The sequence below is a fragment of the Pteronotus mesoamericanus genome, unplaced genomic scaffold, assembly GCF_021234165.1.
Source record: "Pteronotus mesoamericanus isolate MK-2021 breed Mesoamerican mustached bat unplaced genomic scaffold, CSHL_Meso_final contig_557, whole genome shotgun sequence".
NCBI classification, from domain to species: Eukaryota; Metazoa; Chordata; class Mammalia; order Chiroptera; family Mormoopidae; genus Pteronotus; species Pteronotus mesoamericanus.
Genome location: NW_026555200.1, coordinates 6476780 through 6498678, shown reverse-complemented (window position 1 = coordinate 6498678; position 21899 = coordinate 6476780). Strand labels below are relative to the sequence as shown.

The 21899-nt window shown below is 37.9% G+C and overlaps 1 protein-coding gene across 4 annotated transcripts in view; it reads right to left on the bottom strand.

Moving 5' to 3' along the window:
• The window catches only part of RERE (arginine-glutamic acid dipeptide repeats), a 373240-nt gene that overhangs the window by 144688 nt on the left and 206653 nt on the right, over positions 1 to 21899 (bottom strand). For all 4 annotated transcript variants that reach the window (XM_054579811.1, XM_054579813.1, XM_054579814.1 and 1 more), the window contains 2 exons: positions 2600 to 2705; positions 1151 to 1247 (listed from right to left, as the gene is read on the bottom strand). In XM_054579811.1, the coding sequence (XP_054435786.1) occupies positions 1151 to 1247; positions 2600 to 2705 (203 nt within the window). The remainder of the gene's footprint in view (positions 1 to 1150; positions 1248 to 2599; positions 2706 to 21899) is intronic.

The following is a 21899-nucleotide window of genomic DNA, read 5'->3' as shown; positions in this document are numbered from 1 at the left end:
AATTCAGATATCAGTGCCCATAAATAAATAAAGTTCTATTGGAGCGCAGCTGCCTCATTCATGTTGCTTGTGGCTTTTATGCTAAAACGACTGAGGCAAGAAGTTGCAATAGAGACCATATGAAAGACTAGCTGCCTCCGAAATTTGCCAAAACCTGCCCTATATTAAAAGTTGCTACAAATTTGCCTTGAAATAAATGGCTTTTGCTATGTAGCTCTGCGCAAGAGGCTCCAGATGGTTTTAGCAACACCATCTGAGTAACATAATAGAGAAATTATTTTATCTCATTGTAGTTAAGCTAAAAGCCAGTATATCCCTGTGGCCTTTTTAGAAAAAATCTATATACTTTAACAAATAAAGTGGTTCTTCCATCACTTTATTATTTTCAGTGAGGAAAGTTATTATTTGCCTTACTTCCTCTACCACTTAAGAAGCCCAAAGTCTTCCACTTTATATACAAAATAGGCCGGAATATGTATGTATCATTTTCTTGAAAGGGAGAGACGAAAGAAAATACCAGAGGGCACAAAGCAGGGGCTCATGGTCACTTTTTGGCCTAATTACCTAAGACATTAAGAGGAGCTTGCAATGTTACTTTCCACCTCAGTATGTTCCCCCTACCCCAAGCTTTTTAGTAGAAAATTGTTCATACATAGAGAATTGAAAGAATAGGTCATTGAAAATCCTACAAACTTTTCCTAGATGAATAATTAGTAACATGTTCAATTAATTACATAATGCCATATTGCTTTCTTCCATTTCTTTACCTGTGTTTTTTGGGGGCAGTGACTGAATCTTTAGGTAATAATCTGCAGAGCATCATAATACTTCACCCTAAATGCTTTAGCAATGGATACCAGGATAATAATTTTCAAGGAAATAAAAATAAAAAAAACTATAAAGAGAGTATTAAAAAAGGAAAAGAAAAAATCGCCCCCCTCCCACGCCGCTAAAACGTTAGTGAAAATACAGGCTATCTCTGAAACCCCAGTAACACACAGAGTTAACACTGGACTGTTGGCATCGGAGACCACAGGAGTAATCTGGTTAATATCATGATTATCAAAACAGACCAGAATAGCTTAGCCTCTCCGCCTCCCGAGATCAGTGACTCCTCTGCCACAGGAAAGACCACGCTTCTGGCACTTACCTGAGGGCAGCAGCATGGTAGGTGTCTACATAATCAGAAATGAAGAGCTCTCGGTTCTTGATAACTGGGTCTGTAATGACAAGTTCTCTTCCAGAATCTGTCAAAAAATTAATTCATTAAGAGGGTATTAAAATTGGGTTTCCCAAAACAATTAGGAAAATTTTGCAAATTTTTTCTTTCAGGATCACCTCCCAAAATAAATAACCAGGCCTGGACAGCAAAACAGAGAAGAGGAATAATGTATAACAGGAATAACAGAAACAAAGTATGCTGTTGGATGTGTTTTATACCTTTGACTGAAATCCCCACAGTTTGCCGAAATGCATTAAGATCACAAATTTTTAGAAAAGGGAAAAAGGAAAGAAACAACTATCACATTTTAGCAATGTATAAACTACTAAATATTTAGTCATCCTTTCATCTTTTTTTTTATTGCTAAATAGTCAGGATGGAGTGAAATCACAATTTCCATTGAAAAGAATGACCAAGTTTCTATTTTTATTAACAAACTATACTTTAACTACTTTAACAGAAGGTTTTACAGCTTCAAAGAAGAAAATAGGAAGACATGAAAGAACATCATTCTATCATTCTTCAAAACTGTTTCTGACACCAGTTTGTTGAATTAAAACCTATCACCAACAGCGATATGAAGAGCAAAGGGCACAGACATCAAAGAGGGGACTGGGCCCCTGCCCAGCAACTCTCACTTAGAAGATCTGTGGCCTTGGCAACTTCCTCAGCACCTCTAAGCCTCAATTTCCTCACCTGGAAGTGGGGAGTGACATACAATTAATGGGCAACAAATGTGAATTAGGCCTCGCACCCTCAAAAATCAATAAAAAGTGGCTATTATATATCTGAACAAATGTAATACACATTTTATATATATATATCTCATGAGTTAATAAAGTTACTGTGTAGAAACTACAACACCAAAGGAAGAAAAAATTAAAAGATGCTCTGAACAACCTTCCTATTGTTCTAAAAGTCAAGAGGCAAGTTGAATTCCAAAACATTCAGGAAAGCTTTGCTTTGAAAACTGAAGTTCAAAACCCTTAATACAGAGAAGTTCAATGATACAGACTGTTGACAGGGGAAAGAAATAAAATGCAATCCTGTAGGGCTTTAAGTATTACTAGTTCTCATCAGGTGAGAAAAGAAATAAAAAATGAAATTACTGTCATTTCCAAAGAAGACCTATCCCTATTCCAAGTTTAACAGAAAAATGCCATCAGTACATGCTCAGATTGTTTCTTTTTTAAGGCAAAATATAATGAAAGGACTCAGAAAAAAAAACAACAACAACGAACTCTCCAGTAATGTCCTTATAAGAAGCTTTTTCAGGAAATATTTTCACAGCAGTTATTACCATTTAATGAATGCTTTTAGGAAGAACTTTGCCAGAGCTAAGAAAGTGTAAGAAGCAAACCAGAAGGGCATATTTACCATTTTCATTATGTCGATCCTGAACCAAATGCTGATACACAGAATCTGGAACTTCAGACTGACGGTAGTACCATTTGACGTTCATGAGTAGGTGGTCCCTCTTACTCTGAAAAGGAAAATCTAACAGCATTAGGAACAGGATTTCAGGTGCCCAGAGCTGCATACCATACCCATGAACCAAAGCCCCTGGAAACAGGTGAACGGGCAGAGGGAGACACACAGGACCACAAAAACACACAAGTCAATTACAAGGTCAAATATTCCTTTTTGTAAATCCCAGCCACGGCAGCCCTCTGACCAGGTGTCTCAGAGTTGCTCATTTCGGGAAACTAAGGAGACCAAACTTCAATCTATAAATCTCCTCAGTCTGAGTAACTCATTCAATGTTATATATTTTTATTTGGCATTAACTGTATAGTACTACATGAATTCACCCTTCTATCTGAATTTTTAATCATTTTGGTGAATACTGATCAACTGTGTTATTTATAAATATTTATAAACATTGTGAAGCCATTAAAGGCAGTAAGTTCAAAAGAACTTACCTGGCAAGGCCTGGCACAAAGTCATCTCTCCAGAGTTTGCCAATCACCCAGACTGAGCTACAGTCTCCCTCCACTTTACTGCTACATTTAATTTGCATTTTTGTTATACGGTAGACTAGCACAGCAAGCTACGGATGCTGATGAAAGCACCCTGAGTCTATGGAGCACAGACTCTGTCTTATTTACCTTCACCTTTCCACACACAAATTACTGCTCTGGTTTATTTGTACCTAGAGATACGACTCCTAAGATTAGGCTTCGCAAAGGCAGTGGAAAGACAACTGGATTTTCTCACGCAGTACTACTCAATAACCAGAGAGTGGCAGCATTGCATTAAAAAAAGCCTCTAGGCTCTTAATTCCACAGACACAGCACAACAAAGGTAAACAAAAGTTCTAAACAAACTTAATTAGCTGAAATAGACATCATCTTCCTAAGTAGATCAGAAATTTGGTTGAAGATTAAACATCTATAAAGGGAGGTAGTAAGTGGTTTCAGAGGGTACTAAACTCAAAATAGGTAACCGAGGATCCTAGTCCGGTATGCAATCATTATAGTTGGGGGTGACCTTAGTGGAGTCACCAAACCATGTGACAAGTGAAGGGACAGAACAAGATGATTTCTATGGTCGCTTCCATCTTACATACTTATGCTTAGATTTCTTCCTCCGACAAGAGCAAGCAGATAAAATGGGGTTGGGGGGTGTTTTCTCTACAACAACATAACGGCATTAGCTGAAATTACCATCCTAAGAAAGTTTTACAAATTAAAATGTCATCGTCCATGGAAGCTGACTGCTGTGCACTGAGAAACAAGAGAAGGCAGCACAGAGTAAGCCCCTCTCCCAGGAGAGGCTACCAAAGCCACCTCGGACACAGTGTTGCTCAAACGTTGATCATAGGAAACCTTCATCTTCTTCCCACTATTCAGTAGTCAGATTCCGCTCAAAATCGTAGAAAATTAAAGACAGAAGCGAACTCAGAGATCATTTGATTCAACACATACCACCTGGCTCTGAATCATGGCTTTGCAACTAAGATGTGTGACTTCGGGGAAATGACTTTTCCAAGCCTCAATTTTCTCCTATGTAAAGTGAGGAAGAAAAAATAATAGTCTCTAGAGGATTAAATAAATGACTTTAAGTAGAGTGGATTGGTTCTCAATATATGCTGGATATTACTACCACTGTTTTACAGATGAAAAGAGGCATGAAGCTATTAAGAGGTGGCTTATAAATTTGCTTTTCTCTAATTCAAAAGCATGCTAGTAATGGCAATACAAAAACAAATCATGTAGCAAATTAGGCAGAAGTATCTTCACTTTTGCAACAATTGGAGAAGCGTATCAAATAGTTCTGACAAATATGCTTCATTATTGACTAGTGATATAATTGTACTATTGCATAAAGGTCAGAGTGGTTATAAATGACACATTTTAAACAGAAAAATGTGGTGAGAAGCTTCCTACGCAAAGGCACCCTGGGGTATATTTCTGAATACAGAGAAGAGCCCACTGGGAAGTAAATAATTTCCCACTATTTTATCTTTAAAGAGAGGAGGAGATTGATTTTGACTGATTCCAGGTGGTTGGAAACCACCAAACAGGAGCACCTCCAATCTGCTTAGTTTCACAGGAGTGGTGGCTCCGTGCAAAAAAGGGGGAAGCAGCTGATTCGGGGTTAAATTATAGATTATTCCACATCCCTGGCCTGCACTTCTTTGAAATGGGAGATTAATTTACGTAGACAACAAGCCCATCCCCACCTGGCCCTAGGAAAAGCAGGCATGACAGTGGCTGGCAGCAGAGGAGGGTTTCTGGAGCTCTGAATGTCAGCCAGCAGGTTCAGAATTAATGAATTAATAAAGCAGCACTGAAATTAAACATTCAGAATGAGATAATGGACAACAATAAACTAGGGAGAAAGAAAGGCAGCTGAGACAGGAAAAGCAAACAGGAGGCTGTCGTTGAAGGAATACTGGTTCATTGTTATCTACAACATAAAACAAAACCATCCCAAATACAAGATCCAAGTCGGAGATCTTTCAAGATTATTAATATAGTACTTTCATTGATTTAAACAGCCAATCTGAGTCTTTCCTAGGACCGGCCTTATCATCATCCTCTGGGAAAAGGTTTTAACATAACATTAAAAAATAAAGGAAGCACAGGGAGGCGGGGGCAGGAAGAGAAGGGATAGGTGTTCAGAAACTACCAACAAGATAAATTCGGAGATTCTTTTATCCAAAGGGAGGAGCCCCCAAACCAGAACAGGAACAACAATCATTTAAAATTCACCTGCATTATATAAAGACTTTCGTGGCCCCATAAGTCACCTACCAGCTCTTCGCAGGTAGCATCAAGGCTTCCACAGACCTCCGAGCAGGCCACTCCAGCCCCTCTGTTACCAAATGTGATAGACAGGGATCGGGCCAAAGACAATCTAACCAGGACGTGAAGATGGATACCATCAAATGAACAACTTCTCAAAGTCAAATTTTTAACTGTTTAGTTCTTGAGATTTTACATTTCAAATAATGAAAGATCTAGACTCAGATTCAGGGGAAATCAGACCAAATTTGTTTTATAAAGCTCGAATAGCCAATAAGATTTTTCCAGAAATTTAGCAAGTAGAAGTGGCTTAACAATTGCATACTGTATGGCTTAAGAAGATACCTTTTGAAGAAATTTTTCATTCATTTCCACAAGATGGCCCACAGTGATATGAATATTAGAGGTTCAGCAACACCCATGCAAACTCTGAATTGTCGTCAGGCCACAAAGCCAGCAGAGGAGAAAATGCCTCCAGGAGACTCATCATTCAGCTTTGGGGACAAACACTAGGACTGACTGAGATCGGTCAGAATGAAGTCAGGCAGGAAATACCTTGAAATGTTTCAAGCCACTACTCTACTTCTATAACATAAAACACCAGGAATGTAAGATTTTCTTTATTTATGTCTAAATATAGCTTCATCTACATCTTTACAGTCATTCCAGCTCAAAAGGCCATGAAAGCATTACAGGAAAACCTAAGTGCCGCCAGGCCAGCCAGGTCCATCCAATTCAGGGTTCTGCTCCAACTCGGGTGCCAGGAGATTAGGGGAGATGCCTAAACACTGGCTCCAGAGCTTCCTTCTCAAGCAGGTGAAAGGGCTCTGAGTGTCTCCTGTATAAACAAACACTGTCACACATAAATCTCCTGAATGTACTTCCAGATTAAGTAAACACTTTGTTCCCTTTTAACTAAGAGGGTGAACACAAGTAAATTTCTTATTGCCATTGAGTAAACAAAGTAGCCATTCTTGTTTTGTCCTAAAATGCCCTTCCAGCGTTCTCAGGTTAAGTGCGTGAGTGGGCCTGAAAGACCATCATCCACAGGAGTCACCATTTACACACACCTCCTAATGCAATCACCTGACCTGCGAAAAAACTACGATTGCAGCACCTCTCCTGTCTGGCAGCCACACGAGTTTTTAACAGAATCCTGTTCAGTGGTGTGACGGTTAATTTTATGTGTCAATCTGACTGCACAAAGAGATGCCCAGATAACCAGTAAGTTATTTTGGGGTCTACCTGTGAGGGTGTGTTGGGAAAAGATGACAATTTGACTCAGTTCACTAAGGAAGGAGATCTGCCCTCAGATGTGGGCGGGCACCCTCCAATCTGCTGGGGGCCTGAATGGAACAAAAAGGGGAAGAAAGGGCAAGGTCTCTCTATTCTCGAGCTGGGATGTTCATCTTTTCCTGCCAGCAGACGTTGGTACTCCTGTTCCCAGGCTTTTGGACTCCAGGACTTACATCAGTGGCCCCTCAGTTCTCAGGCGTCAGACTCGAAGGAATTATACCACCTGCTTTTCTGGTTTTCCAGCTTGCAGAGAGCAAATTATGGAACTTTCAGCCTCCATAACCTCATGAGACAATTCCTATGAATTCCTATTACACACACACCCCATCCCCCCCCCCACCCCCATTGGTTCTGTGTCTTTGAAGAACCCTGACTAACACAAGTGGCTATTTATCATTTTTTGACATTTGCAAATGGACAAAACCTGGAACTACACAAAGGTCTATTCTGAATGATCATAATGGATTATTTCTTTAAAGATAAATAAATAAATGAAGGAAACAGAGAAATAAGCCATATCCATTTGACCAAGCTGCTTACTGCTTTGCAGCACCAGAATCAAGATTACAGCTCATTTTCCAAACCTGTGGTACGCAATCCAAAAAAACTGCTTTCAAGAGATTGCATCAGTATCTGGGTCTGAAAGAGGACTTAAATCACCTTGTATCAGATGGTGAAACAACAAGGTAGAACTCAGGGAGGGCAGGTAACTTTTAACAGTGTTTACAACCAAGATGTACAAATAACTGGTTACACACAAATCCCCAGAAAGATGATGAAAGTTAACAATGTGCTAAAGCACAGGCTCTGATGATCAGAAATAATTTTTAAAATCATGTTTCTTGATGATGTCCAATTTATTCAACAAAGCCCTTTATGGTTAATTATCTTTACAGTTTACTCTGGACAAAATTCAATGAGTATTTTGGTGGAACCAAGATGCATGAAAATGAAATTCTCTCTCAACTGCCCACTATGGAGTCAAGACTTGCTATGGTATATTCTACCTAGGATTACATTGTGTATGACAAATAAAATTTTCAGACAACTAATTCCTATATTTGTAGTGGAGTGACCAAAAACTGAGTACAGGAATAGACTTGAGAAAACTCCTACTTCCTGGCCTTTCTTGTAAAATAGGACACAGGGGTTACTAGGTAACCTCTGCTGCCCTTGTAATCTTAAACTGAGTGAGATTTATGTCACACACACAGATAAGCTACACTTAAAGGGAGTCTTACTAAATGGCGACAGATACACCAACCCAGAGAACACTCCTGTGATTTCCCACATGTATCCTGTTGATGTACACCATCCTGACAAAAAATACTAAATATCAGATTCAGGATTTAAAAGATCCCAAAGTGCTGTTGAGGGTCAGGTTAGGAAGCTGAAATCTCTCAGATAAATTAAGGCCCTATACTTGGGCCCCCAAAATCTGCTGCTCAAAACCCACATAAAACCTCCCTAAAAGTCAGTATTCACAGCTATTGTTATATCTGGTAAATCCATAACCACAACTTTTCTGTTTGGCCCAAAGGGTTTTTCCCCGTAAAGGAAGAGAAAAATAGCAGCTCGTAAGGCAGCACCATAAGAAATTGCCAAATCGCCCTTAATCCCTACTAAATGGAATGAAACATTCCATTGTTTTTTTTTTGAACTAAGACCACAGAGCATAAAGTTTGAGTTTTTTGCAATACTTTGGTTGCTGTTTGATGATAGTCACAGTGGTTCCACTAATTCTGGGGGAGTTAATGACTTGTTGCACATGGCATGTTAGAGAGCTCCACACACATCAAGGAAAAGGTCAGAGGCTGCAGCAGTAAAAAGAAAGTTAAAGAAAGGGGTAAGGGGGGAGCTGTCCAAAATTCTCTGAAAGTTTCACAAATTAAGCTATCACAGTGTTTCAAAAATAAAAATTATTAACTTATGATTAAAGATACATCACACAGATTTTGCTATTAAAAACTGATGATGAAATATCTTGAAAAGATTTCACTGAGTCAACATGTACTCTACAGAAGTTGTTCTCAAATTTGCTACACTCACAACTCCTTACTCTCTTCCAAATTATCAAAGAATTTGTGTGGTTTGTGACCTGTTAATATTTACTATATTGGAAAATAAAACTTTAAAGATTTTTACTAACTCATTTAACAATAACTCCACTACATGTTAACATAAATAATTACAACAGCTCTAATTTTTAAAGCAGAAAACTTAGAAAATGAATAATATCTATGTTTTTACAAATCTTTTATGTTTGACTTAAGAAAACATTCTCTCTGATTCTGCTTTCAATCTGCTGAGATATATCACACAACTCCACTGTACACTCATGAGAGAATGAGTAAAAAAAGGCAAGTGATGTCCTGGTGTAATTATAAAGGGAGGCTGGCCCTGCAAACCGGTGGGCCATCCCCGAGAACAGCTTGCTGGGAGAGACAGAGTAAACAAGCTGCACAAGGTGTCGGCTGCCCTCCCTGACTCTGGTGGTTTAAATAATGTGAGCAAGTTCCCCAAACAGAACCATGGCTGGAGATTTTAAAACATGCCTTCACTCAGAAGCGAGCTAGTGTTTTTAAAATAGACTTTATTTTTATTTATACAATCAGACATTTCAATAGTGAGCAGGAAGTTAAATTCTTGTTAAACAAGAAGAAAAATCTAGATAAGAAACCTCTCACATCAATTTAAGGTATTTTTCCTTCTAAAATTTGAGCTCATGATAGAGAAGTATTTAAAGCCTGATTCCAACAACAACATAAATAGGTCTACACTCACTAAACTGGTATACATTGAGCTGAAAGCATGCACCCAGAAAATAGTCACCCTGGTAACTTTTAGCAATCTACAATTCTAGGCAACTCTGTGGCCATTTCAAAAAACAGCACTGCTTCGTACCTGAAACAACTGGCAATGTGAAACCAACATCAACGATTAAGGAAAAAAGGCATTTGGCTTACAATACTATACTGAATCATCATCATTTATAAAGATGAGCATACCTATTTTATGTGAATCCAGATATATTCCTCTCTTTCTAGGTGATAACCTTTTAATATCATTGCTTTCTGAATTAAACTGCAAAACTGTATAGGAGGAAACACAGTAAAATAATACACCTTTTAGCAGCATGAAGATTTTTAAAATTGAATGAGTACTTGCACTTTTGAGGAGTACTAATACAGGTTTGGAAATTACTGATCTAAATAAAACCAGCCTGCATAATAATAGGAATCCAACTATAGCTAACAAATACTTTCAATCTGCCAATAAACAAATTCAAATAGTTCTGTTAAAAGGGCAGTAGAAACCCTTAAAAAAACTTACATTTTCCTATTTCATTCCTATGTAAATTAGTCTGTCTTGTTTTAAATATCTTATTTATTCTTCTTTCTTTTTGACTTATACCAAAACAAAGACTGTAACCTTTAAAACCTGTCAGTTTATTTATAACTGTTCCATCTACAACCATTTTTCTAACACAAACATGCCCTGGTAGCTTATCTGAGTCCACATGCCAGACAACAAAGGCCGAGGGCCTGCTGGAAAGGAGGAGAAAGGGAAAGCAGGAAATGAGAAGGCTTAGCTAATCCCCAGATAATCGATCAGTGTATTCAGTCAAGTATGAACTGAGCTGGGAAATGCTGCTTAGAAAAAGAAAGAAAATCAAAGAGCATATGACCAGAGCCACAATTCACTTTAAAATAGGTTAATTTTTGACAAAAAGATTCCCCATCACGTTCAAGCACTAACATAACGTCTATCAATGTTAACATCTTTTGAAAGAAAACCTTTTTCTTTAAAATCCTTCATCCTTGATCGTTTTTCAAAAATCAGTTTTAACTTTTGGATTTTGTTTTGTTGTCTTGGCTCTTCATTCCTCCACCCCTTAAATCAGCTTTACTGAGGTATAATTTATACACAACAAAATTAACCTATTTACAATTTCAATTAGTTTGACAAATGTGTAACTACCACCACAATCAAGATAGGGAGCATTTCCATTCCCACAGAAAGACTAACTGCTTTTAGAATTGATGAATCTGTTCTGCTGAAAAGGTTTTTGTGCCAGTGAATGCTACAAAAACAACCTTCTAATCTAAATTCCTTCCTCCATTTTAACACAGGGGCTACGTGAATGTGGTGAAAAACAACTCAGCTGAGACACTTCTTTCTCCTAGCTACTGCTGGGGACTGCTACAGACAACAAGTCCATGCTCTTTAAAACCAAAGAATTTGCTAGATAAAACTTCTGGGCTGAGCCTTTATGTGGCCCCCCTAAAATTCCCAGAATACAGACAACAGTTACAGTGATAAGAGTTATGAAAATAAATTTAAAAAATAATTTCAAGTTAGTTTTACGGTATACTGTCCTTAAATCATGTACAAGCCAACATTTAACGAGCTTGTATGAGCTACCACCCACTGTTGTGGAGAAGGGCACTAAGAATCCAGGAGAGGAAGAAACAGTTTAAGCCCCATCCCTGACAATATTTACATTCCAGTGGAGGAACAGACCCTCTGCAACCCCTCCATCACTGGAATGGGTAAGTACTTAAAAAAAAAAAAGCCATGAGCCACAAAATCTGCCTCTCAGTGTACCCACAGGATCCTAAGCACAGAACATTTTTTTACATTGTTTAGTCTCGATGGCAGGAAAACATGTGCTGTGACTTGACGGCACAAGATCGACAGCAAAGAGTCTACACAAGCTCGATAAATGCACATGCCAATTTCTCCATCCACTGGAACAAAGCTCTGTCTCTCAGCTACAGCAGAGCGCTGTTCATGAAAATCCCAAAGGTTCCTCTATCTTCTTTATCTGTATCAGTTTTCTTTTGAATTTTATTATGAAACATTTCACAGGCAGAAAGGTATAAAACTAACATAACTATGTGCCACACATATTTTTAGGAATAAAACATTAAAACCCTAACACGTCCTGTACACTTCTCCTAGACAGGTCTCTCTATTCTCCCACTCCCCTAAGATAACCTTGAATTTACTGTTTCTCCTCCCCAGGCAGTCCTTTATGCATGGGATACATAAGGTATGGTTTGGCAGTTTTACCCTTTACAAAAATGACGACATATTCCTTTGGTTCTCCTGCACTCTACTTTGTTTATTAAGCATTATGCTTCCATGACTCATTCATGCCTTAGTTCATTCATTTTAAATGATATGTATTACCTCTGTGTACAATATACCACAACTTACTTATAAATTTTCCTGCTGATAGACATTTGGCTCATTTCCAGTTTTTCACTACTACAACCAAGGCCACTAATAAGCATTCCTATTCGTGTTTGTGCAAGTTTTTTCTAAGGCACATAAAACATTTCTATTCAAATTATCTAATTACTCTGTTTGGTGCTGCATGTAGTTAAATGTTCAAATTTATTAGTATAACATTGTTCATGTCCTTCTGATAAACTGTTAGTGCCTGCAGGATGACAGTGTTGTCCCAATTTTATTTTTCATATTGGTAACTTGATGCCATTTTCTTTCTTTAACATCTTTATAGCAACTTAACAGTTGTAGTCATTTCAAAGGAACATCTTTTTCTTGTTTGGTTGCTTTCTTCTCTCTTAGTACTTAATAAAGTTCCTTTTGAAAAGCCAATCTGTCTCAGAAGTATGGAAGAAAAACAAGGAAAGACTGTCCATTTTTTTGTTTTAATTTTACCTCAAGCTACAAGTTTAAAAGGAGATAGATTACAGAGTAAAGATGTGGTGGTACTCATAACAGAACCAGAGGCAGAAAATCTGAAATATACAAAAAAGCAACTTTTAATGTTGTTGATTATCTTTAATGTATATTTCTTTGTTAATTCATTAATTTGAGCTCTTATCCTCATTACTCCCTTCCTTTTCTTGGGTTTAATTTTAAGTTCTTTTAAAATTTCTTAATACAGATACTTAGACGATTGATTTTTACGCAGGCTTTTTAATTTTCCTATATATATTTAAGGTTAAAAAGTTACCTCTGAGCATAGTGTTAGCTATAACCTATAAATGCCATGTCATAATTTCATTAATCATTCACTGCAAAATATTTTCTAATTTCCACTGTGATTTTTTATTTTACCCACAGACTATTTAAAAATGTGTCACTTTATTTCACACATGTGTGGATATTACAGGTAATTTTTTTTTTTGATTCCTAGCTTAATTTCACTTGGTCAGAAAACAATCTGTATGACTTCAATCTCCTAAAACATGTTAGGACTTACTTTAAAATCTAACATAGTCATTTCTGATAAATATCCCATATGCACCTAAAAAATGTGTATTCTTCAGTTGTTGAGTGTAGTGGTCTGTATAAAACAATTAACTCAAAATTTTTCGTTGTGTTGGTCAATATTCTATATCCTTACTGATTTGTAATCTACCAGCTTGCTCAATTATTGAAGCTGTGTTAAAATCTTATTGTCTATCAACAGTTTAGAATTGCAGTATGTTCATGTAATGCATTACATAGCAATTAAATAAATTACTGCAACATACAAAAACATGTATGCATCTTACAAACAATATGCTGAGCCAAAGAAACCAGACACAGATAAATGCATGCATAATACATTTTACACATAAATTTCAAAGGCAGAGCTAACCTACGCCTTAAGAGCTCACAGCTATGATTAACATGGGACTAGTGGCTGGGAGAGGGCATGAGATTGGGTTTCTGAGTGCTTATGGCATTTTATGAGGGAAACTTACATAGAGTATTTTATTTATTAAACTATATAGAACTGTATTGAACCGTACATTTCCCATTGTTATTCTTTCCTGTACATATTAGACTTCAATGAAATCTTTTAAAACGTTAAAAGTTAAAGTCTAACAACAAAAACTAAAATTTATACATGTATATGTTTAACATATCTTAGGAAAGATACAAGAAAACTGGTAACAATGGTTGCCTCTAAGGAGAAATGTGGGACAGCCTGTTAGGTCCGAAAGGAAGAATGTGCTCCCGGAATGATGGGCTACACGAAGGACACACAGAAACCAGCCTGAAAGTGCTCCCTGGGGCCAAGTCTGGAACAATCTGAAAATCAGTGTATGTAATAATAATGGAGTATAACCCACACAATAAAATAGGAAACCATACATCTATGCTGATGTACATAAAAGAATAAATTGCACAGTTACTGAAGAACAGAACATACTCATAGTCACAAAGCACCTTTCCACAAAATAGTAATTATAAAGGATTAAAAAGAACCTTTACAGTACAGAGCCCTGGTAGACCCAATCTAATCAGGTGATCAAAGCGGACACCAATAACAGAACAAACCGAAAGAGAATAACACACCTGCAATCAGATACAAGGAGAAGATCCCTAATCCGGTAATGAGGGAACACCATACAAATGCAAACTGAGGAACATTCTACAAAATAACTGGTCTGTACATCTTCAAAAAAGTCAAAGTCATGAAAAGTCAAAAAAGACAGAATAGCTAACTGTTCCAAATTGAAGAGGACTAAAGAAACATGACAACTGAAATGCAACACAAAATGAAAAACTGACTGAACGCATAGAGGCTGTAAGTAATAGTGTATCAGTGCTAATTCTGACATATGATTGCTGAATTGTGGGTTATATAAAAAAGTCTTCTCTGGCCGGTGTGGCTCAGTGGATTGAGTGCCGGCCTGCAAACCAAAGGGTCATCGGTTCGATTCCCAGTTTAGGGCACATGCCTGGGTTGCTGGCCAGGTTGCCAGCAGGGAGTCTGCAAGAGGCAATCACACATTGATGTTTCTCTCCCTCACTTCTCCTCTCTAAAAACAAATTTAAATAATCTTTAAAAAAATAATAAAATGAATAAAAACAAAAATCTTGTAAGATTTACACATTCAAGTGTCAGAGATTCAAGGGGTCTCGTTTGACAATTTATTCTCAATGAATCAGGAGAAACAGTTCTGTGTACTGTATTTGCAACTCTTCTGTAGGATTAGGTTTGGTTAGATAAAAGACTGGGGAAATAAATTTTCGTTCCAATTTAAAGGTGCATAATCATAGGCATTGATCACTAAAAACCATTCTGACAAATTATTAGACTCAGAGCTGGCTACTTATAATAAGTAAAAATAAAGTGACAAGTAACTGTAAGGGTAAATGCACGCTATTGTAAGTCAGTTAAGAATTACTTTTAGAAATTTAATCTGTAGTAAAGATGGCATTTCAAAATAGTGGGGAAAGACAGTTTATCATTTAATAACAGTATTGAGATTACGGGTATGTCATCTGGAAAAAAAACTAAGTTGCATCCATACCTTACACTTTATACCAAAATACATTTAAAAATATATAGGACAAGGATTGAAATGTGAAAAATAAAACCACAATGAGAAAAATACAAATTAAAGTTACCCCAATAATATATTGTTCAGACTGATGAATATCAAAGTTGATAACACTCTGATGGCTGGGCTGTGGGGACACAGACTCTCATTACTTTTTACACAAAAACTGATAAAATCCTGATGGAGGGCAAGTGGGCAACACATATCAAAGTCACAAATATGTTCCTCTGCTTCTCCGGCAATACCGCTGACTGCAAATTACTCTGAACATATATCTGCATATTCACAAAATAACACAAACAAGTTTAACATGGACAATGCCCATTAATAGAGAACTAATAAGTAAATTATCAAACATCTATAGAATGCAATACCATGTAGATATGTATTTATTAGGGGCGAGAGAAAATTTTCTGTGTACTGATATGAAAAGATCTCCAACATATTCTTTTTTGTTTTTTTAAAGAAGTTTTTATTTTTAACATATATGCATTGTTAAGAACGAGCTATAGAATAGTACGCATAATTTGACAACTGTTAACATTTGCTTATACACCACCTTGGAAGAATACATACGGAATGGAATAATGATTATCTGCATGGGGTGCGGTATGAAGAAAAGAACGTGGACAAATAAAAGCCCAGGGATGAGAGGCAGACTTTTCAGTACATCTTTTAATACTTTTTGATTTTTAAACCATGCAAATGTATTTAACCTATTCAAACACTTTTTTTTTTTTTAAGTCACAGACCTTTTCTTTCTCACTCTCTCCCTTCCTCCCTCTCCCTCTCTCTTTCCCTCTCCACCCTGGCATGTTTCTGTGGTTCTCTTTTTCATATTGCTAGGCTTCCCGGGATGATTCACAGTGTCCGCTAACAGAGTTGGCACAGGTGCCAACCAGACTGTTAGAGAATAAAAGTAATAGGAACAAGCCTATTTAATTACAGCTGTCCATGCCAACAATCAGGTATAAAATCTTATTACACCTAAGACTTCTAACAATCTTAAGGCAAGTAAATAGAAAGCAGTGATACGTGTCCTCAACTGCTTACAGAAGACAGTCACACACTCCTTTACCCCTGTACAAGCCATACCATCCTGATACAGACCCCTCACCTCAAAATGTTCGCATTCACAGTGTTGGTGAATTTGAAGAGGCACAGAGCTCTCAATCATGAAATCTAAAATCTCTAATTGAGTATAAGGTGTTCCACTCAATGCAACCTTATAAAACCAGTCATGAAATAAAAACAAAGCACCTGTTCATCCTGTGATATACCATCGCAGCTGTGTACACACTTAAAAAGAGAAGAAAGATGTCATTAATAAGATGTAATTGAAACCTCTCTTGAAAGAAGGCAATGAGCACTATTTTTTATCATAACAGTTTTTGTCTGTTTGCTATTTCCACAAACTCCTCTTTGATTACAGATTATGTCTTTTCCAAGATGACTATTTTGGCAGCAAGCTGCTGACAAAGTACTGACGGCAGTCCTTACACACAGCCTTATTACCGCTGCTACTGCAGCACTGCAGACACTGGCACGACAAATCACACAGTCATGCACAATAACCAAACAGCTACCTAACAACTAAGGGTACTGCAAATGCACTGAACTAATCTCTGATAATTAAATTCCATTATGGTTTCTACCTTCAAACCTAAAGGCAACAACACAGAAATCGAGTGCCATCCACAGTTCCCTCAGATTTGCCATGAAATGTCACTTACACAGTTCACATCCAATTACTGAACATAACTAGCCACAGTATCTATCAGGTACATTAAAACAAGCAGAGCCCAGCAGCGGGGCTGTCAGAAGCCATCACATGGCTTAAATGGATTTCTCACCTTTCAAACACCACGGGGTCTTCTTTCCCAGAATATCTCCCTAAGGGATTTGGCCTTTTAACAAAGAGCTACCCAAGTTGAAAGAAACATCCAAAAGGCAGGACATGTGGCAAAGCCTAGCTCGGAGCTGGAGACATCTGCCCCTTGTGTTAAAATACAAAATAGTAAGATCCTTTATGTGAAAAATAAATACACATAAAAAGAGAGCTTTAGTCAAGGCTAACAAAGACACAAAGTTATATTAATACCTGCAGAGTCCTTGTTTTTGGCCAGTGTCCCACAGAAATTAGGGAGCCCTCCTGACCAGAACATCTATTAATTTCCCAGTTTTTAGGAACAAAAAAAAACCCTTTCCTGAAGTCCTCGCTTGGAGCCCCAGAGCTAACCTGACCTCCAAGCATAAAGCTGTGCTGCTCTGTGCTGCTCTCTCTTCTTCAGGCACGGTCACCAGGGCTAGTGCCAGTGAAACTCCATCTGTGGAAAGGCCTGCTTGCTTGGGCTCTCTACCGGTCACCAAGGATCTTTAAAACATGAACCAAGATAGTTCTCCCAGTATTCAAATTCAGAAAAGCTTTTACTGTTAAAAGGACACACTAAAAGTCAACTCTTGACAATTAACACACAACATGGCCACCACTTACCCATGAACAATATTACCATATTGTACAACTTAAGGGAGAAAACTGCTACAAAGGGAGTTGTAGGAAATCATTTTCTATCTCTACCAATGCTATATCAAATAGGCTCAGAGTTCTAATTGTAAGTAAATAATTACTGAGACATAAAATGAAAACAATGCCCAAGAAAATTTAATCTGATCACACAGAGGAGGAGACAGAATCCACTGCTTAGGGAATTCATGGCTACTGCCTCTTTGCTTACGCAGAGAAATCACTTTGAGCTGGTAATCTATACTTCAAATCAGGTTCTAGAACAATGGTTCTTAACCTTGGCTGAGACCTTCTCTCTTTAAAAAAATAAATAAATAAAGTGTGCCATGCAAACTATTGCGTACAATGTTTCAGTTCTCAGAGGCTCCCAGTTTTAAAGCCACTACACTGAGCGCCACACTGTAACACCTGGTCACGCGCTGCCTGCATCCTCACTCAGCATGCCAAGAGACCCTACTGTCCACAAGAGCACCTGTATCACCTTTATCGCCTTTGTTCCCAGCTATCTGCAGGAGCTAAAAACAATGCCTTGCCCACAACAGACAGTCAAGGAACTGAATGAATGGCAATAAAAAACAAAGATATGATGTAACTACCCCAAGCAAAAAAACATTGAGTTGTCATAAACACAATTTACAATACAAAATTTTAAAACCTTCGCTTGGCCCTCACTCAGTGACCAATATGATGTTCCTACATATTAATTAAAGCCGGCTCCTCACCTATTTATATTATAAATCTAGTGTTATCCTATTAATATGAAGCCCTAACCCTCTAACCAAATCACGCTAAGGGTAGGTTATCCCAAGGCAGCTCATTAAACACATGCTGGCTCCAATTAAGTTCACTTTAAATAAATCCATAACTTGAAATAAGTCATAATTTCTAAACAAAAGTATTAAATTAGGCGGAGTGCCAACAAACTTTACTCTTTTCAGTAATCCTAAGTGGTGGTGGCAGTATTACTGTTGTTGATTAGCAGTGTTGAGACTACTGTATGGGTGAGATAAAGGACATAATTATGAGATATTCTCATTCTGTCACTCCTGTGTCCCAGATAACCAAGCATCTGTGTGTGGGAAAAAATGAGATACAAATGGAATATAGATAAGGTTAAATAAAAATTCCATAATCCTGAATTTGAATTAGAAATATCAGAATGATTTATAAGGTATAATAGATCATATTTTCCAGCTCTGTCCACTAAAATTATAGAATTTTTCACATAATTAATATATAAATCAAAAAATCTATGAATAATGGCCAACCTAGTAGCAATGAGACCCAAACAACCCAGACTGTTCTCTTGAAATATATCTTACTAAAAGAAAGCAGGGATTCTAGGAGAAATGCTGGTTCCAGGTCTGCTGTAGGAAACGTACAAGGCGAGCATGAAGCATCCAGACACAAAGATGACAAGGATGCTATTAGATCACTAGGGTCATATCAGCAGAACTGAGAAGCCAACTTGAAGAGGCTCCCACTAGCCACATGGAGCAATCGGAGTTTCAATAGGATTAAAAACTGCAATCATTTGAAAGCCTTCAAATATGTTTAAGGGTACCCAATGCATTATTCAAAAATTGAGTTAATAGCACTGCCGGAGTAGCTCAGTTGGTTGAGTGTGGTCCTGTAAAGTGAAAGGTTACTAGTCTTATTCCTGGTTAGGGCACGTGCCTGGGTTGTGGGTTCAGTCCCAGTCAGGGCGCCTACAAGAGGTGACATCAATGCTTCTCTTGCTCATCGATGTTTCTTTCCCTCTCTCCTTCCCTCCCCCATCTCTAAAGTAAATAAATAAGAAATTTTTTAAAGAAAATTGAGTAAATAAAAAGAAAAAATTAAGCCTTTATCCTGCCTTTCCTACATAAACTTTACAATTAGGTAACCAAACAGTAGATGATGGGAAGCAATGCCATATAAAATTATTCTAGCTAATAAATGAAAGTAAAATGATAGAATGAGAATCTCATATCCAACCCCAAGGCAGTAATACATACAGGTAGTAACATCAAAAAACAGACATAATGTACCTCCTGGTAAAAGTGTACTACACCATCTGTGATCTTACCCAAGTGGACCAGACTCAAGTCTGACCAAACCTCTGGATCCAGCTACTGACATGCAGGCAGTGGAGAACTGAGGCACATCTTTAGCTGCGCTGCGCAATGCATAACATCCACATGCTCCTCCTGGAGTTGCAGGAGGCTCTCCAGGTCAAAAGGCATGGGTTCTTCAATTAACAAAGTGTTTAGAAAAATAAAGGAATGAAAGGGTAAAAAAGCTATAGATTATAACTGACTTTAAAAGACATATCATAGGCAAAACTGAACTACAGTGTCCAGGGAGTGACACTTGGGAGATAAAACTAAAAAGGACATAAAGAAATGACTTTATAGCTCAGGACAGTAGTTAATTTTGTAGGGAAAGGAGAGACTGTCATTGTAGAGAAGCTGGGTGACGGCTGTCAAGTCCTGTTTCTTGACCAGGAAGGTAATTACACAGTACAGTAATTCATTCAGCTGTACATACACTTTGTGTGCTTGTTTACATTTGTGGTTTACAGTAAGGAGGTTAAAAAAAAAAAAAAAGGAAAACACTAATAGCATGCCTCACCTGCAGAAGAACAGGCATCAGCTACAGCTCTGGTAACCAGAGAAGGAAACTCAGGAGGAGAGGATGCTCCACCTAATGGGCAAGTCTCCTCGTGATAAAGGTAAATGAACTTCATGCCTCAGACAGATTTCAGCTGGAGACCAGATACCACAGATGCACTGTACACAGCAGTGTTCACATATTACCACTGTTCACATATTTATACATTTCATAATTATGTAGTTTCTTGTTAAAAGACAAAATAGCAACCAAACCAAAAGAACTAAATTAGAAAATGTATGTAAGGAAATGGAGACAAAATACAAGAAAGCAGCTGGAATTGTCACAGGATTCTACAAAAGGAATGGAAAGCTGCTTAGCACATACTAAACAATCTTTTCATACTCTGGGTTGGTCATAATGACATACTGGCAATAAAAATACAAGCCAAAAACTAAAATTTAAGGACAAGTTTGAAATATAAACAAGTAAAACAAAATTTATGAGAAAACTAGCATTAAGCTATTTTCTTACACATAACAAATGCCACCGCTTCTGGTGATAGAACAAAACTCTTCCCAGTTTCTGGGTCTCAAAACCTGAGGATTTCTCATCTCCTTCCCTCACCATCTGACAGAGTCAATGACCAGGAAAGCCTGGAGATCCTGTCTCCAGTGTCTTGCCCATCTGTCCTCTTTGGAACACCTTATAGGAAAAAAAGCACAGGCTGGGTTCAAAATCTAACTCTCAATATACTGTATGACATTAGAAAAATCACGTAACTTTCCTGAGCTGCCATTCAAAATCTGAAAAATCAGAATCACTGCTACAAGCCCTTATACGGAAACTAAAAGGAATCTTCAGTGCTTGTAACGCATACCTCAAATTATTCCACTGAATTCTAACATTTCCTACCTATAGTACAGACTGACTGACAATAAGGACATATGTTTTTGTTGCGCAGGAGATAGATGTTGCTTGGTAACTACAAATTTCTCCCTTCCCCTCCAACTCTGTTAATAGCATCCTGGATCAGGCCCTCACTCTGGTTCATCTGAGCTATTTTAGTAGTTTCCTAATGACTTCTATCTTTAATCTAATCTTCTAAAACCATAGCCTGATCATGCATGCATCCATCCATGGTTCCCCAATGGCTAACAAATAAAATCCAATTTCTCAGCATGGCTTTCAGAATTAGGCATATCTTTCCAAGTTTTATCGCAGACCATTCCCTTCCCCAAACCAAGCTAGACTCTGATAGTCGACAAAAATACTCTGCCTCTATCCTTTGTCTAAAAAGCCTTTCTGTTCTCCAGGCAAAATTCTTCCCACCATTCAAGGCCCAGCTCAAAGCTGCCCCTGTGGGGCGCCCCAGCCCGAGTCGTCCTTTCCCTTGGAAAGCACTCATGTTCCCCCCAGCCCACGTTCTCTGCAAATATGTGGTGATTCCTGACAGGAACGTCTCATCCTTCCTACTTGTCTTGAACCACCTGAGTGCAGGGGCCATATTTTATTCATATTTTTACATTCAACAAATATTTATTAAGCTCCTTCTATGTGTCAGGCACTGTATAGCCCTGGAGCTACTGCAATATACAAAATAGGCAGCCATCCCCTTCCCCTCACCAGGGAGTGGGCCATTCTTGAGAGGGAGAGCAATTCATATTTCCTTCCTTCTTCACAATGCACTTAGTATTATA